At 33.1% G+C, this 18,695-nt stretch overlaps 1 protein-coding gene across 1 annotated transcript; it reads right to left on the minus strand.

Moving 5' to 3' along the window:
• Positions 1–216: 216 nt before the first annotated feature.
• LOC131635765 (cucumisin-like) lies at positions 217–1,936 on the minus strand. Its single transcript, XM_058906401.1, has 5 exons — positions 1,548–1,936; positions 1,068–1,173; positions 880–968; positions 613–707; positions 217–520 (listed from the first exon to the last, which is right to left on the minus strand). The coding sequence occupies exons 2-5, from the start codon at positions 1,164–1,166 to the stop codon at positions 336–338; spliced, it is 468 nt and encodes a 155-aa protein (XP_058762384.1). The 5' UTR covers positions 1,167–1,173; positions 1,548–1,936; the 3' UTR covers positions 217–335.
• Between the last annotated feature and the right edge of the window lie 16,759 nt (positions 1,937–18,695).

The raw sequence follows: 18,695 nt of genomic DNA on the forward strand, positions 1-18,695 counted from the left end.
AATGAAGTGAGCAAAAGTAGATTCAAAAAAAATTCTAGGAAGCAGATTAGACACAACGTATAACACATCTGACATCTAAAAACACTTAAAAAGCAGCACAACAATTATGATCCTAATATGCATAATAAGACATTTTAAGGTTATTACGACAAAAGAGATACATACCCATAAGGATTTTCTTTAAAATGGCCATAACAATAACAAAGAAGCAATAGATCTGGAAATCGAAGGAGAAAGCTAGAGAAACTAAAAGGCAACAACACTGGGACAAAGTTCAATCCACCAAGAACAGAAACCAAAAAACCACTAAAAAGCAAACCTCCACAACAAAAGAACTAACTTATACACAAATGTAGAATACAGCCACAACCCACCAACATAAAAAACATAAAGTAGTATGATAGAATTACAGTAAAAAAGTAACTTAAACAAAGTACTTTCCAATCCAATGAATTGCTATCTTCTGGTGGATCGATGTTGTATCTTCTATTTGGAAAAACAGAGACAACCCCTTTAAGACCTACATCACAATACTTCATGGTTAACAAACTAATAAATATTTCAAGAAAAAATCAGTAGTTGTTCCATAAAAAAATTAGCTTCTGAGCATACCAGCCATTCTATCAGCTTCCTTTTTTGTTAGCTTCACCGCAAAACCACTAAAACTCTTCCAATAGTAGGATAATATAGATTTGGGTGCCGAGTTGCTAAAATTGTATAGAGAAAAAAAGGATAAGTCGAACAAGTCAAGTATTCCTTGCTTAAAAGTCATCCAATGTTTTCACAGATCTATTGTTTGTCCAAATTTTGCAGCTAGTTTAATAACATTCATATATAGGAATTTTATGGTACCAAGAAAAGTAGACAAAAGTACATTACCTGTCTGCAGCTTGATCTATCAAATCTCTATAACGGATCAGTGAATACGTTTCATTTCCTAACGCATTTCCGGTGTAGACAATATAAACCTGCATTTTTAATTCAACATATGTTTATTGTAAAAAAACACACTTATTCCAACAAGAAACATGCACATGGAAAATTGATAAGGGTTGATGAGGACTTGCCTTTAGATCGTTTTCCTGAGAAGATGAATTACATTTTACCAAAAATGGAGTAAAACTAATAAGGAGAAGTAAAAGACCAATGTGAGATCTACCTTCCATTGTTAAGCTACAGTTGACGAAACAAAGAATACATGTCAATAGAGTATCTTATAGTTTATTAAACTATAGTTTTTTGATAAGACACTAATACCTTATTAAAACATATATAAATAAACAAAAGAAATGAACTAGCAAATAATGAAAACCAGTACTACCATCTCTTCACATAATTCCAAACCTTCTTCCTCAATTTCTTTTTCCACTTTTCAATATTTCAACCAAACTAGATAGATCCAACTTTTTTTAACTCTTTAGATTTTCAACAAAGCAAGTATAAGACAAAATCTTAACTAACAACACTTCTTCAGATTTCAAACAAATCAAAAACCACAAGAAGAAGAATGTAAAATGCAAACAGAGTAAAAAGGATGATGTTCAAACCGGTGGCAATGCCTTTGGCTTTACGTCGGCGAGACCCCGTTCGTGGAGGATGTGCGGTCTTGTTCCACTTCTCCTCTCGTCTACTGCTTTGGTTAAGTTGTTGTTGAACAGTTGAAGTAATGGAGGGTGAGTTGCAGGAGGTGTGTGTTGCTTCAGTTGGAGGGTGAAGAGTGAGCAAGAGGTTGTCGTTTCCGTGTGCGAATCCGGAGCTGAAGTGTGAATGTGTTTGTGGAAAGTTTATGTTGAGGCTAGTAATTGGTATCTATGGCTCTGTGTGTGTGTGTTTTTTTTTTTTAAGTTTGGAGAGAGTAATGAAAAATTTGATGATAAGACAAAATATTAGAGGAAGTAATAATTCTATTATATTTTCTTTCTAAAATTGATGGAGTTCAAAGCATAGCTTGCAGCCTTAATATAGAATACATACTTAATGTCTAAGTAACTTAGCAAGAAAATTGTAATAAAAATAAAAACTTAGCAAGAAATTAAGGGAAACTTTTAGGCGGTAGTATAGCTTGATCCACTTGATTTCCTTTCTCAATGTGTAAGTTTTTTTTTACTTGGATAAGTCTAGTTTCTAAACTCTTTTTACTTAATATATCAACTTCTCTAAATACTTCTAGAAATTAACTGAATTAATTCTTACAACTCTTAACACTTATGTAAATTATCTAATCTTAACACTTGAGTGAGGAAACTCCGGCAATAATGTATGTGTGAGTTAGGGATGGACATGAACCAAATGCCGACCCAACCTAGAAAAAACCTGAAATTGATGAATTAAAAGACAAAAGGTTTATGAATATAAGTGAATCTAAATATTTAAATTATAAAAAAATAAATGTTTTATATAAATCGTGAAAATGTTTCAATCTCTCGAAGAGTTGATAAATTATTACATAATCTTACAGGTCCAAACTTAAATTCAATTACTATCATTTAATCGTTATTTGTTTTAGTTTGGAACCACAAGATTGACGAACAACGGAGAAACTTTGAATGGAGAGAAAGAGGTGAGAAGTCTATTTTTCATTATACAATACAAAGATACGTATAAGGTATTAATATAAGTGATTGAGATACAGACAACAAGTCAACATAAGCAAAAATCAAAATAGTTAGACTTGTAACCGATTACACAAATGCTGTAACTAGTTACAGGTGAAATAAAAAACAACAAAACACTAAGTGGTAACTGGTTACTGTGAATGCGTATTGGCTTACACAATCTCCATAATCATTTTTCTTCCGCTTATTTGACCTGTTTCACATGCCTGTAACCGGTTAAACTCTTGTGTTAACTAATTACAACACTTGAATTATAGTTTTTCACTTAACACACAAACTTAATTTAAATGCTCAAACTTTTCCATGTCAAATTTCTTTAACCTTTCGAACACTTCATTTGTGACTCAAGACGATGAAGTTGATTGCTCCAAAGATGAAGGCGATGAAGCACTTGGAAACGACAAAGCCTTGAATGCCATAATAAATAGTGTTAACAAGATTATATTCAGACTAATCAACACTTGTATTGAAGCTAAAGAAGCTTGGGAGATACTCAAGACTTCTCATGATGGCACATCCTAGGTTAGAATGTCAAGGTTATAGCTCCTCATAACTGATTTTGAAAATCTGAATTTGATAGAAGATTAATCCATATCCGATTTCAATATTAGATTGTGTGGTATAGCCAACAACTATTTTGCTTCGGAAGAAAAAATGTCGGAAGAAAAGCTGGTGAGAAAAATCCTCATATATTTGTCTCAAAAGTATGACATGAAGGTAACAATTATAGTAGAAGCCCGAGATTTTAGCACCTCGAAGGTTGAAGATCAAAAAAGAAGAACAAAGGTATAGCTTTTGTATCCAATACTCGAGAGAAGGTAGATCAAGGTGATAAAGATACTGAAGAAAGAATCTCATATGCTTTAGTTTATATTGGAAGAAGGGTTAAGAAGTCCTTAAGAATACTAGATAAACAGTGGAGGACAAATATTTGAGGCAAAGGGTTAGAAAACTACCCCTAACATGAGCAAAGAAGAAGACTATTCTAAAGGAACAAAACCTATATGTTATGAATTAGAAGGATATGGTCACATTAAAACAGAATTCCCTATTTTGCTTAAGAAACAAAACAATGTGAAGTAGAAGGAGCTAATAATGTGGTGGCTCTAACTGGTAAATATGACTCTTGCAGTGAGTCAGATGGAGAAGGTATATATAACTATTGAAAATCTTGCAAAAAAATTACAGAAAATTGTTTACAGAATGAAATGATTCTTGCCAAGAGAACAAAATCAACAGAAGACCGTAAGTATGGTTCTCCATGAAAAAGAAAAGGTCACAACAATTACTGAAAGGCTGGAAAAAGAAGTGAAAGTGATAAATTCCAAACTTAGCTATCTTTGTGTCCTTGACTTGTCTTTTTCTCTTCAATGACATCATTATTTAATTTACTCATTATTATTATTATTGAGATTCTTCATAATTGTTGCTCTCTATTACTTGTGGTACTCTGTTGTTTAAAATTTCTACTCTCTGTATTATAAACTATGCAATTTTTCATATACGTTGCATTGGATTGAGTCTGCATTATCATGTATTAAATGGTGCAGTAAAAATATAAGTTTATTTTAATATAATGTTACTTTGAAAATTAAGAGATTCTAAGATCTTCAACTAGACACATTAGTTTTTGTTGATTCTATTTTTCCTGTGATTTTATCTACGAGCTTACCTGTGGACCTTACTGCAGTTTTAACTGCAATTTTTTTGGCGGGCTTACCTACAAATTTGATTATCCATTAGAATTTGAGCTGAGAATCAGAAATGACAAGAAAAACAACAGTAATCCATTTTCTGCAAAAATTTAGTTAATATTCGCAAGAAAACAAAATATTTCTAGTTGTGATACGTTAAAATTTGATTTTTTTTTTTTAATACACTTAAAAAAAGAGTATTTTTATGATTTTATTCATGTTAAATTCTCACCTTAAAATACTAAAATCAAAAGATTTAAATAAGTGCAGTGCATTTTTTTCATGGTTGATATTTAATTTTAGACATAAGATTTAAATATTCACTTTCATGTAAAAATATTCGTAGTCATTGATATGGATAATCAAATCAAATACTTTTATGAAATGTATTTATTTAGAATGTTTCTTAAAGGAAACAAATAAACTATTATTATTTTGTTAAGACCTCAATTTCATAATCATATATATTAAAGAAAATTAGAATGTGCATTATTACTTGAATGTATTGCCATATATGGTAGTACGACGTAATCTCTTCGTGCCTATAACTATGTGCAAGATGTTTAAAAATATAAATCAAAATTTTACATCCACTTCCACTTTGTTTTTCTTTGCAAATCAAACATAATTTCAATGGAAAATATGGTGAATATGTTCTTGAAGTTTGTGGTTTTAGTTGTTGCTATTGTATGTGTTCAAATTGGAAATGTACAAGCTTTACCACCTTGTTGTAATAATCCTGCTGATTTGTGTCAACCTATTGTCTGTCCCAAACCCCCGTGTTGCACTTTTTCCACAGTTAATGATAAGACCCCGTGAAATTTTGTATGTCTTCTATAATTTTAAACCAATCATTTCTCATATGAGAGTAGATCTATCTTCTATGTGATATTTTCATCAATAAGATTGGTTGAAAATATATATTTCATAATGATTTGTTAATGATTTGTTTTTATTGTAAATTTTACTAGTGTGCATATATTCTAGTGCGCGCAATATCTCAAAATTATGTGATTCTATTGATATGCGTTTAATTTCAAAATAAATTTTAGATCTTTCTTCCCATTGATGGCTTTTTTAATTAATAAAATCAAAGGAGAATAATGAAATATTGAATAACATGACACCTATTATAATTTATTAAAATTATAATATATTGAATAACACACAAATGAATGTAGAACAACGCGTTCCTTGTTTCTCGTTGTAGGTTTATTTGCGCTTTCGTTGCATCTGTAACAGTCAGTGTGTAATCGTCCTTAAAGAGATTAAGCCCGAGTTAAGCGCCAAACAAGCATCTGAATGATTCGACGATTCCAATTCTTTCCGTCAAACACCAAAATTTGTTATTCAAAATACTATTTCTACCGTTCATCTTTGATATTGTGTAAGAAATTACCCAGATCTCACCAAAGACTCGTGCTTTTCGATCCCTCGAAATCAATAAATGTGATTCCGATATACCACTATTATGACAATTTACTATTTTCCAACTCATAAGTCATCAATATTAGAGTTTCATCATCAAACTTTGGTCTTGAACTCAATCCCTATTTTTACTCTCTCTTTCTTCAAGATCCCCGGAAAAATTGCCAAAACAATTAGGAAAATTCAAAGCGAGTTTTTATGGAGCGGTAAGCTTGATAAAAGGTGTATTCATTGGGTTAAATAGGAGGTGGTGTGTAAACCTAAGGCGAAGGGTGGATTGGGGGTTAGAGATGTTAACGAAATGAATAATGCTCTTCTCTTGAAATGGAAGTGGAGAATCCTCCATGATAACGAAGCCATTTGAAATAGATTTATCAAGGTGAGGTATTTATGTCCTAAAATTAGAATTCAAGATACTGGGGGCTTTTTTCATAGAAGCGACGATTCCATTTGGTGGAGAGATATGTGTAAGAACAATGTGTTGGATGACATTATTGACAACGGATTTTCCGGTTGTTTCAAATGTTTTTGCATGAATGGTAGGGAAACTCTCTTTTGGCATAATAGGTGGTTGGGTGACCAATCTCTTTGCTTGGAATTCCCGGATTTGTACGAATTATCAACCAGGAAGCTATGTACGGTGGAGGAGGTTCTAGAATGGAACGGCGGAGCAGTTAGGTGGGACTTCGACGGTCTCTTTTCATCCGGTTCTGCCCTCGGCTTATCTGTCTCAGCCTTGGCAGCAGCTAGCAGCAACTGGGCCCGGTTCTGTGACCGTTTTCATGGTTTCATCCCTAGAGCGAACGACCGCGACACCTTCTTATGGTCCATTGACGAAAACAACGGCTTCACCGTTGTGAGCATTACCTTCGCGATTGATAGCGCCAAATCAATTGCATGGGATTATCAAGTGATCAATTCGTTGAAAGTGATGTGGGATCTCAAACTCCCGCCCAAGATCAAGGTCTTTGCTTAGAGATTCTTTATTGATCGGCTTCCTACTAGAGATCAAATGCTGAAAAGAGGTGTTGCTAATGTTTCGTGTCCGAATTGTGTGTTGTGTGGCTCTTCTCTTGAATCCTCTTCCCATCTTTTCTTCAATTGTCAAGAGGTGAAAGCGGTTTGGAATCAGGTTTTCAATTGGCTCGGTATTTCGGAGGAGATTAATGAGGAGGACTTCTTTTGTTTCGAAGTTATTCAAGACAAGGTGAAGTGTAGCAAGCGTAGAATACCAATCAATTTCGTCTGGATAGCTACTATTTGGAGTATTTGGCTTATGAGGAATGCCATAATATTTAGGGGGGGCGTTTTGTTTTGATGTAGTGTCTAGTAACATAGTCTTTCTTTCTTGGAGATGGTTGTATTATGGATATACTAAGTTTAAACCAACCTATTATGAATGGTTTAAACTTCCTTTATCCGACATTCGCAATCTATAGTGCCTTGTTTATTTTGTTAGGGTTGCACCCCTAGTGCGAGCTTATAAATCAATTCCTTATTAAAAAAAAACTCTCTAGCTATGTTTACTTCTTCTGACTTATTTCCTTTATTTGACCAACACTCAAAAGGATAATGGTAAAAAAAAATCAACAGTAGCATTGTATCTTCTTCTTGTCAGACTTCTTCGTACCAGTGTGTCCCACGCAGCCCTCGCCTTCGTCGAATTAGAGATCTTCTCAAACACATTCGCATCCAGACACAAATGAATGTTGAACAACACTTTTTGGATTCTTCTTCCTTGTATCTCGTTGCAGGTTTCTTTCCGCTTTCGTTGCATTCGCAGCAACCAGCATGTAATTGTCGTTAACGAGATTAAGCACATGTTAAGCGCCAAACAACACATGCATCTGAATCATTCACCGATTCCAATTATTTTCATCAAACACCAGAAATTTCGTATTCAAACTATCATTTCCATTGTTCATCTTTGATATTGTGTATGAAATCCATCGGATCTCACCAAACAATCGTGTTTCCCGTTCCCTCAAAATCAAGAAATATGATCCCGATACGATTCTGATCTTCAATTCACTATGAATTGATTGAATTCGAAATCAAAACAATCACACACCTCACGAACACTCTTGTTTCCCTTCATGTGGATCTGAGCCGGGACTCTAATATAAATTGTTGGAGCACAAGGTTGAAATGAAGACAATTGAAGAGAGAGAGAGAGAGAGAGAGAGAGAGAGAGAGAGAAAAAAGAAAAACAATTACTAATTAACTTTTACTCAATTTGAAAACGGTTACAAATAATGATTCTTCTTTATTACAATTGGAAAGCAAAAATGTATTGATTACCTTAACAATACCCGAGTTGAGAAGAGGGCCATAAAGTTTTACCTTAAACTTGTCACAACTTGATTTAATGGAGAAGATCTCGTCCGGATTATGAACCCACTCGAAGCTATACAACTTATCCGCCCTTGGAATCACCTGCTTAATGTCATCTAGCAGCTCCTACCATAAAAATTTCTGAAACACTTCTACTGTCTCGGAATAGAAACGGGATGTTCCAGAACTAGCGAACAGCAGTGAGCAATCTCGCGGCGGCAATAGAGATCAATTGATCATCAACAAGCGCAAACATTTCGGGGAAAACTTCCATCAACAATTTTTCTCCTATCCAGCAAGAATATCAAAAAGAGATATTCGAACCAATCCCTACGCAAGAAGAAACTACCCTTGCTAAATGATTGTCCGACAGATTAACATAATTATCCGATAGCAAAAGATCCCTCCGTCCAATAAAATCTCTAATATTCACGAATTCGGTAATTTTTTTTATTTGGTTAGAATAAACATTCTCTTTAAAATAACATTTATTTTCAAGTAGTATTTAAAATTAAGAACCTATTGAATTCAATTTTATTTATCTATAGATTTGTTTTAATTTAAATGTTATATGACTCATTAGTATTAGCTATAGTCATTGTAGCCGACTGATATATAGTAGCAGGAGACCATATAGCATGCCATAGATGTTCCTTGACAACATATATTAAACTCCAAGTTTCTAGTTTAAGCGGGACTTTTTCTAAGATAGGAATGTCTAAAAGCCAACTAGCTAACATATCTACCCCATAAGCAGATAAATCAGGCTATAATTTTAAACAAAAGAAAAGTGAGCTAAGTCTTGCAAGATGTATTTAATTGACTACATTATTATTTTTTTAAGTTATTTAATTAAAATAAGTCAACCTTTTATATTTTTTTATTACACGTGGCTCATTTATATTAACTAGCGTCTATACTGTTGATTTTTTCTACTTTATTTATTCTATTAATTTTATTTCATTTCTAAAATTCATAATAAATCCGTTTTTGTTTCAAAAATTATAAAAAAAAAATTCTTAAAAATATTTCTTCTCATTTTACACATGCTGTAATTTTTGAGAATTTTATTTTCTATTTTACTATTTTTCTTTAATTTCTTATTTTTCATTTATTTTAATTAGTTTTAAAATGTTTTTATGTAATAAAATATTCATAAAATTTTATTACTTGATTTAATGATGGTCTCTTATCTATGTTAAGTGACATATCAGTACCATTAGTGTCACTTTAACGACTAATTTGTTACAATTAAATAACTTACAGGTCCTTGGAGATATTTTAGCCTATTTAATTTGTTATTTCACTAGTGCAGAAAGTACTTTTTACATCGGGCGAAAAGTACTTTTTACATCGGTTCTAGGTCCGATGTAAACCCAAGCGATGTAATAAGTTTGAGACATTTTACATCGGGCCAAGGCGCGATGTGGAAAATCAACATAGTACATCAGCTGAATTCAGATGTCTGATGTGAAAAATAATGCAACTTTTTTATAAAAAGAAATATACGCAATTTTTTACATCGGCTGTCCACTTTGCCCGATGTAATAGACATTTTTTAAATCGATTTTCAACTACGCCCGATGTAATAGACTGGTTTTTACATCAGTTTTCATAATACCCGATGTAATATGTTATCTGCTATTAAGAATATAATGGTTGTTTTTCCTATTTTTCTTATTTTAACCTGTACTTTTTTTGTACCTAATTTTCCATATAAGATTCAAATACCACACAGACCAAAGTTAGATCGCTATTTTACACATTTTTCCCACATCACACAGACCACATTTAATTGCACCAAATAGTTAATATATATATATATATATATATATATATATATATATATATATATATATATATATATATATTCGTCAAAATATCCAAAGTATTAATCAAGGATACACAAGTGTTCAAAATAAAAATAAAGGTTCACACACGTTTTACTACTACAAAATAACAACACAACAAATATCCAACTATTTAAGTCCTTTCGCGCACTTGAAAAACCAACATGCATCCAAGAGAAAAATGAAGTTATTCTTTATATAACTCGAAGAAACATTTTTTCCAACAGAGTCGTAAATCATACAAATCTTCTTGTATTAATTATGTAGGATCATCAAATACCTACAATACGTAAATAACAATATATAGTTATTCTTTGAAAATTCACATTAAGTTGCAAAATGCAAAGTAAATAACAAATTAAAGTTATTTTATTACCTACATCCAAGATTCAGTTATATTCGCAGAGACAACATCCAACATATTTTTCATCACATAGTATCCACAATCATTAGAGTTATGTTGTTTCCTTGTCTACAAATGAAAGACGTAATTAGTGATTAATTATCATAAAATTAAATATAGAATTATAATTTACATCACATACATTGGGCCTAAGCCATGTAGCCTTTTTTCTATTGCCATTTGCAAATTGATGAACCTCAAAAGCACTAATTCAAAAAAAAAAAATATCTATATAAAGCCACATAAAATATGAAATTACTTTTGTAACAATTTATGTATATGTATGATATATACTATATTATAAAAAAAAATTCACTTAAAAGATAAACTTACGTTGAAATAATTTTCTTCGTGGCTTTATCAATATCCCGATGAAGTGAACAAAAGACGACCACAATATTGTCTCTTGGACACATGACTATTAATTGCCAATATTGTCTATACATGTGTATGGAAATACAAAAGTCACATAAAATATCTATGTTATCAAAATTAAAAAATAGAAAGCAAAATTTCATAAAAACTTACCCATGAATAAGTTGTAGTAAGTGGCAAACTCTGTTTTCCAACATTAACTTATCTTGTTTGTAATTTTTAACACCTGCTTGAGATTTCGCCACGGCATCATAATATATACACATAGCAGGGGTCCTTAAATCCATACACTTTTGATGTAAAATTATCAATACATACACGATGAATATACCTGAATAATTTTAAAATAAACATTAGATTCGAAGTGATAAGTGATATAACCTATTAATAGATATTGAAAGTAATAAAAAAATATACTTACGTGCACCAAACTTGCAGAATAGACACATTAAGCCAATGAAAACCCACCAACAACTCTCTGATACACTTAGCTGAAATATAAAAATGAGTGGTAGATTTACAATGACTTAATTCCATTTTCAAGTGTTGGTTAGCCATTTTCACAACCATGATGAGTAACAATCTCTGAACATCGTCAACTTCCACATCTTTTGTGATTCCTTTTGCAGCTGAACAACTTCCTTTTCCGCTTCCTTCAACTAGTTCCATTTTTTCAATGCATTTAGTATTATCTGTGCTTTGCGACAAACCCATAGACTTAAGTGTCTCCATAAAAAACTTGCTTTAATTTGCTTGAGATGCCATGATGAAAGGTTCGTCCGCATAAGCTAACTTGCTAAGGTCAACCAGCGTAACTCCAAATTCATCAATTATTACACCATTATCGATATCAACCCATTTGCATTTAAATACAGGAACTTTAAACACAACATAATCAACTTCCCAAATCTCTTCAATCACCCCAAAGTAGGGTGTAGATGCCATAACCGGGTTTTTATCTTTAGCACTAGAGAAATGCATGGACTCGGCCACATCATAACCCCACTATTTTGCATGGTACTACGCTCATCCTTTGACTTTGTATAAAAGGAAGTTTTATTAATATCATATTCACTCCAAGTTAATTTGTTACATTTAGGCTCATAGGACAATCACTTAAATTTTTTTGAAGCACTATCATCACTAGAAATTTTTTCTTTAAACGACTCAGAGAAAATCTTATTATTCTCTTTTAATAACCCTCTTTCATTCATCTTGGGGTACTTTTTATTTATGATGCTTTTGTGAGCAGATATGTAAGGTTAAACTTCATCCGTGTTATTCAATATATAAAAATGCGCTTGAACAACCACATCAATACTTAAGCTCTTGACCTTTAAACCTTGTGTACCCACACCCTCACATCTTCCATCATGACCAGACTTGAGAACCCATAAAGTATTCACTTCTAACAAATAGTTAGAACAAAACTCAATTGCTTCTTCTATAATGTACCTCTCAATAATCGATGCTTTCGGATGGTGTGGGTTTTTGGTATACCCTTTTAGGATCTTCATGTATCGCTCTATTGGATACATCCACCGTAAGAAAATTGGACCACATTATCTAATCTTCAATACTAGATGAACAATCAATTGAACCATAATTTCAAAAAACGAAGGAGGAAAAAACATCTCTAATTGGCACAATATAACTGCAACCTCATTTTCCAAATTGTCTAACTAATGGATCAATGGCTTTGCAACAAATTGCATTAAAAAACAAGCACAACCTAGTTATAGTATTCTTAACATTTTTAGGCAATATCCCACGAATAGCCACTGGTAGTAGTTATTGCATTAAGACATGACAGTCATGAGATTTTAACCCAGATAATTTGAGATCTTTAACCGATACAAGCCTCCTGACATTTTATAAGTAACCATGCGGCACTTTGATACTTTCTATACATTCAAAAAAACTTGTTTTCTCTTTTTTAGACAAAGTGTAGCAGGCAGGAGGAAAATAAAGTTATGAACATGTTATTTTATTATCAAAATGTAAGGATAGCTTAATTTGAACAAATAAGTGGTTCCTATATATTGTGGAGTTAGCTCTTCTCGTATACCCATCACGCCTAAATTTAGACGAGTATTAATACCATACTTTGTCTTGCCTTGAATGTTGAGAAGTGTTCCGATTACACAATCACATACATTTTTCTCCACGTGCATCACGTCAATACAATGTCTTACCTCAAGACTAGACCAATATGGAAGATCGAAGAAAACTGACCTCTTTTTCCATATATTTTTTACAATAGGTCGCTTTTGGTACTTTCCTAAAACAACAGTAATGCCCTGTTGTCGTTCATAAACTTCCTCTCCATTTAAGGGATTTAGAGCAACACATGCTCTTGTTCCCCATTGAAAGCATTCCGCAATCAACAATATGGATGATAATGCTTTAGAAATTTTCGATGCCCAAGATAAACAGTCTTCTTTCCTTTTTCAAGTTGATGGTAACATGTGTCTTTTTCACATATAGGAATGTTGGAGTGGTAAAGCGGCAAGCAACAAAAGTTTTGTAAATATATATCTCGGAAATAATCGTGTCCAAACGGACTAGTGCATTGAACTGCCGTTCGACGGATTCTTAGTTCTTGAGTTTGGGTTAAAATGGGTTTAGACGGTAAATGCGGAAATTTAACTTATGAACACAAAAGAATTTCATTAGTCGGAAAATAGAGACTCTCGAGATTTAAAACTCATATACCTTTTAAATACTTAAACTTACTACTCAGTTAAAATCAACCTAAACTACTAGTCAACATCATCACGTATCGCTCACACGGAGGTTATGTCTAGCGTAAAGTGAGACGACGACCATATTACTCGCATCGACGATCTCTCAGCACAATACGAGCAACACATAAGCATTAAGAGCTGACACTAAAGTGAATACTAAGTTCTAATCTATATCTAGAGTTAAAACCCAATAAATGTTCTTCCTAAACCCGGATTCGAATCATCCATCTCTGCAACAATCCAAACCCACATAGAGAAAGCAATCACTAATGAAGATTTATAATGAAAGCATTAAACATCACCATGAGCAATAAATATACATATAAACAAACCATACTTACAACAGAACCCCAACCTAAATGTTTACAAAGAGAAGAGGAAGAGAAGAAAACTCAATTTCTCGCGGTGTCAAACACGATCCACAAAGCTCCCGACTCCGGATCATCCATGAGCAAGCCATAAATGTTGTTTTCTAAGCTCTAATGTACAAAAAATGAAGGTGATGACTATGGGAACAAATACCCCAAAACCATAACCTAAAAAATGTGTTTTCCCCCTATTTATGCAATTTTAGATCTGGTGTAGCTTGCGTCACGCGCTGATTGCTGACTTGAAAAAAACCAGCTATAGTGTTTTGGCCATAACTTGAGAACCGTAACTCTAATTTGCGTCCGGTTCGAAGCGTTGGAAAGCTTATTCAATTTCCTATCTAACAATGATAAAATATCAACAAAATTGATGATTTATTATTCTTTGATTTTGAGCTTTATTCGATGACGAGTTAGTTCCGTTGCTCAAAATCGCGCATTTGAAGCCGTGTCTTCGACACGTTATGGCTCTTGCTCCAAATACGCAAGAATACCTACAAAAAGACACAGAAACTATCAAACGGTATAAAAGTATATGAAAATACAACAATTAACAAAGTATACATATTTATACACAAAACGGGAAATTATTCAACGAATATCAACAAAAGCACGATAAGTGCCACAAAATATATATACAAAAGCACTACATATTGGCACTTATCAAACTCTCCCAACTTTAAGTTGTTTTTCCCTAAACAAGAATCAGCTAACTCAAAGAAACAAACGCAAAAATCCAAAAATCACGAATCAACAAGTTTTGAAAAAAAAATGAGACAAATGTATGGCTAAAATGAAAAACGGTACACACAAAGAAAAATACTTATCACTAAACTACGACGATAACATAAACATGACAGAAATGCTAAATACAAAGAATATACCAAACATTCTAAAACATAACTAGTTTAAAAATGAATTACACCTAGCACACAATCATTGGTAGATGAAAAACACAAAAGTGGGGTATTTTCACTCATCCAACAATCTTTCAAACAAAGGACTAAATTATGCAACCATCCAAAAATCATGTTGAAAATATAAAAACAAGAATCACAAGGACTTTTCAAGGTTGTAATGTGGTCGGGTGAACAAACAAGGGATAATTCCTAAGGATAATTGAAACAAAAAATTGCCTAAACTTAAGGGAGTGATCAACTCACAAAAGTTCAAACACCAAATTTCAATCAAACTTCTTCATAATCCCAAATTTATCAAATCAATCACCTACTTATTAACACAACATTATTCCATACTCTTTTTTTTTTCTTACAAAACTTTTCTCTTCTTTTCTTTCTTTTTCTTTTCACTTTTTTTTTTCTCTTTTCTTTTCACAACCTCATAATCAATCTATCAAAAAGCAAGTAAACATTCTCTCCACAACTTGAATTCAACCATATTATCAAAGTGTGAATACTCCCTACTTTCTAAGGCAAGGCAAAAATTCAAACCAAAAATCATGGTTGAGGGTTCAAGAAAACAAAGAATAAATGTCCATACAAAAAGTGAGAACCAAACACTCATAGACAAGCATTTAGAAGAAAAAAACATGGGCATTAACAAAAAGGCTCAAAAGGGATACTAATGATCACACACTCACAGGGTGAATTGATGATTTGGCCAAGGTAGTTGTGCTCAAAATGTGAAAATTCTGGTAAGACAGACTCGGAATGTCATACACAAGGTCATGAAACCTTTTCTGTCACCAGCTTAGTTGAGGCAGTACATACAGATCCCCCAAATTTTGATTACTTCTTGCATTCCGAAGTCCATGAGTGCCAGGATCATATTAGTTCAGTTAACACAAATAACTCTATATTACAGAGGTTCTGTGACAACACACTCATTAAACCAAACACTGATGTCATGCACGATGTTATTACATCCAAACTGAACAAACAAATAAACAATTTAGAAACATAAACAACACACATAATTGTTCACCCAGTTCAGTTCTAATTAACCTACTCTGGGGGCAACCAAGCCAGGAAGGAAATCCACTATCAATAGTCTTAATTTGAATTTAAACTCCCCCGTTTACAACTTCGCACTTAAACCCTACCCAATGCAATCTCTACCTAGGTTCTCCCTAAATATGGAATATCTCCATTCCACTCCCAATCATAGCAATGATGTCTAGCAGTCAACAACTCAGCCACTGCATCGACAGCCTAATTCCCAACACTCTAAATAAACACAATGAAATAGTTCCATGAACACAATCATCACTCATTGCTTCACAGCTTATGAGTGAATACAATAAACCTCTCACCTACAGGCTTTGAGGCACAAATCATTGACCTTCCCACAACCTGGGAGGTTCACCTACACGGTTAACCCTAATGACTACATCTTGTTAATACTCGGCTAGCTTACTAAACTAGGTTACAAAGTTTCCTATTTATAACCTGATCCCAATTGGACTTGGGCTTACAAATCGCAGCACTCTGGCTATTACAAGTATGCAGAAAATAATCTGCTACAAATAAGGTCTTTAATCATAAGTTTCCTAATTTATCTCCTAAATTTGAAATCGTTGAATCTTCAATCTTCAGATTTGATTCTTCAATATTCTGACTTGATTCCTTGACCTTTAAATATGCTCCACATAGGATTACATAATATTCATAGAATATTATGTAAATGTTTTAACCCAAACTGAATCTTTCTTCCTCAGTTCTGCATACGCAATGTCATGGTTGAAGTCATGACATTCCATATAACATATTGCTTTAGTACCTGTTTTGTTCTTTTCATTTTTGCAAGACTTATACACTATTACTTTCAGCTGCTATTATGTTTTAGCCAAGCATGGATGCCAATAAAACAATTCTACATAGTAGAACATCAACAAAATGGAACAAAAATGCCTTGATCACTTTCATGCATTTAGATAGTTAACACAAACAAAAGATTAAGCATAATAAAATCTAGTTAAAACAAGAGTTTTGCTCTCCAGCATATGTGAACAATGGAAAGCTACCTCACAAAATGGGTAGAAACTAAAGTGATTCGCAAACAAACAAGTATACAGAAGAATGAATCACATAGAAATTGTAAAAAGCCTAAGTATCATGAATATGCTAAAGTCAAGAAAGTGATAAACACATACCTTGAACGTGTACAAACTTTAACAAAATCATTACCATACACTCGCAAGTCGAAACGATCAAACTTGGAAAATCACCTCAAATTCCTCAAGCTACTCAAAACAAGCTCAAAGACAAACACACAACTATTAATATACACAAACTAAAAGACCACATGAAATTGTCTAAAAAAATTTAAAAGTGAAGATTGGAAATCTAAGAACTGGGCCGATCTAAATTTGTTTAGACAATTGCATCACACTAACTAAACTAAACACAAACTAAAAAAAACATGCTTGTTTTTCGTCGTAAGCTCGACGCCTGTTATTTAAGAAAGTTCCTTCAATTTACTTCCGCCCGGCTATTCCTAACCACACACGAGCAAACGTGAAAGAAAACAAACAATACTATAACAAATTTACAAGTATAGAAAACATATACAAGTATAGTAAACATATACAAGTATCAATATAAACAAGTGAGAATATACAATATGTGTGATATATACAAAACTCAACACTATAGAAACTATTGCATTGCAAATTCAATAAAACACCAATCTCCGGCAACGCCGCCATTTTGTTGAAGTGGTAAAGAGGCAAGCAATAAAAGTTTTGGAAATATTTATCCGGGAAATTATCGTCTCCACATAGACTAGTGCATTGAACTGTCGTTCGACAGATTCTTAGTTCTTGAGTTTGGGTTAAAATGGGTTTAGACGATAAATGTGGAAATTTAACTTATGAACACAAAAGAATTTCATTAGTCGGACAATAGAGACTCTCGATATTTGAAACTCATATACCTGTTAAATACTTAAAATTACTACTCAGTTAAAATCAACGAAAACTACTAATCAACATCATCACGTATCTCTCACACGGAGGTTATGTCTAACGCAAAGTGAGACAACGACTGTATTACTCGCATCGACAATCTCTCAGCAAAACACGAGCAACACGGAAGCATTAAGAACCGTCACTAAAGTGGATACTAAGTTCTAATCTATATCTAGAGTTAAAACCCAATAAATGTTCTTCCTAAACCCGAATTCGAATCATCCATCTCTGCAACAACCCAAACCCACATAGAGAAAGCAATCACTAATGAAGATTTATAATGAAAGCATTAAACAACACCATGAGCAATAAATATACATATAAACAAAGCATACTTACAACAAAACCCCAACCTAAATGGTTACAAAGAGAAGAGGAAGAGAAGAAAACCCACTTTCTCACAGTGTCAAACACGATCCACTAAGCTCCCGACTCCGGATCATCCATGAGCAAGCCATAAATGTTGTTTTCTAAGCTCTAATGTACAAAAAATGAAGGTGATGACTATGGGAACAAATACCCCAAAACCATAACCGGAAAATCGTTGAAGGTGCAAAACAACATTGCACGCATATTGAGCCCGGTTGTTTTTGGCAATTGTAATTTCCGTAACACTTTTATCCACCCCTTCCTCCCACAACACTTTTAAACCATCAATCAGTGGACTTATATAAACATCTATGTCATTTCCTGGTTGTTTTGGGCCCTAAATCATCATCGATAACATAATATATTTATGCTCCATGCACAACCTATGAGATGGGTTGTAAATCATCATAAAAACAGGCCAAAAAGAATGTTTAGTATTTAGATTACCAACAGATTCATTCCATCAGTAGCAAGTCCACGTCTAAGATTTCTCGACTCTTTTCCAAAATTTGGAAACAAAGAATCAATTTTCTTCCATTGCAAAGATTCAGCTACATGACAAATTTTTCCATTACATTTTCTCT

This window comes from Vicia villosa, unplaced genomic scaffold, assembly GCF_029867415.1.
Source record: "Vicia villosa cultivar HV-30 ecotype Madison, WI unplaced genomic scaffold, Vvil1.0 ctg.001542F_1_1, whole genome shotgun sequence".
Classification (NCBI taxonomy): Eukaryota; Viridiplantae; Streptophyta; class Magnoliopsida; order Fabales; family Fabaceae; genus Vicia; species Vicia villosa.

What these genes read in the sequence shown, in the direction of transcription:
- LOC131635765 (XM_058906401.1), bottom strand. Translation starts at nt 1,166, where the DNA reads ATGGAAGGTAGATCTCACATTGGTCTTTTACTTCTCCTTATTAGTTTT. An exon ending in CTCAGGAAAACGATCTAAAG is followed by an intron (nt 969 to 1,067) that starts GCAAGTCCTCAT and finishes TTAAAAATGCAG; the next exon opens with GTTTATATTGTCTACACCGG. An exon ending in ATAGATCAAGCTGCAGACAG is followed by an intron (nt 708 to 879) that starts GTAATGTACTTT and finishes ATACAATTTTAG; the next exon opens with CAACTCGGCACCCAAATCTA.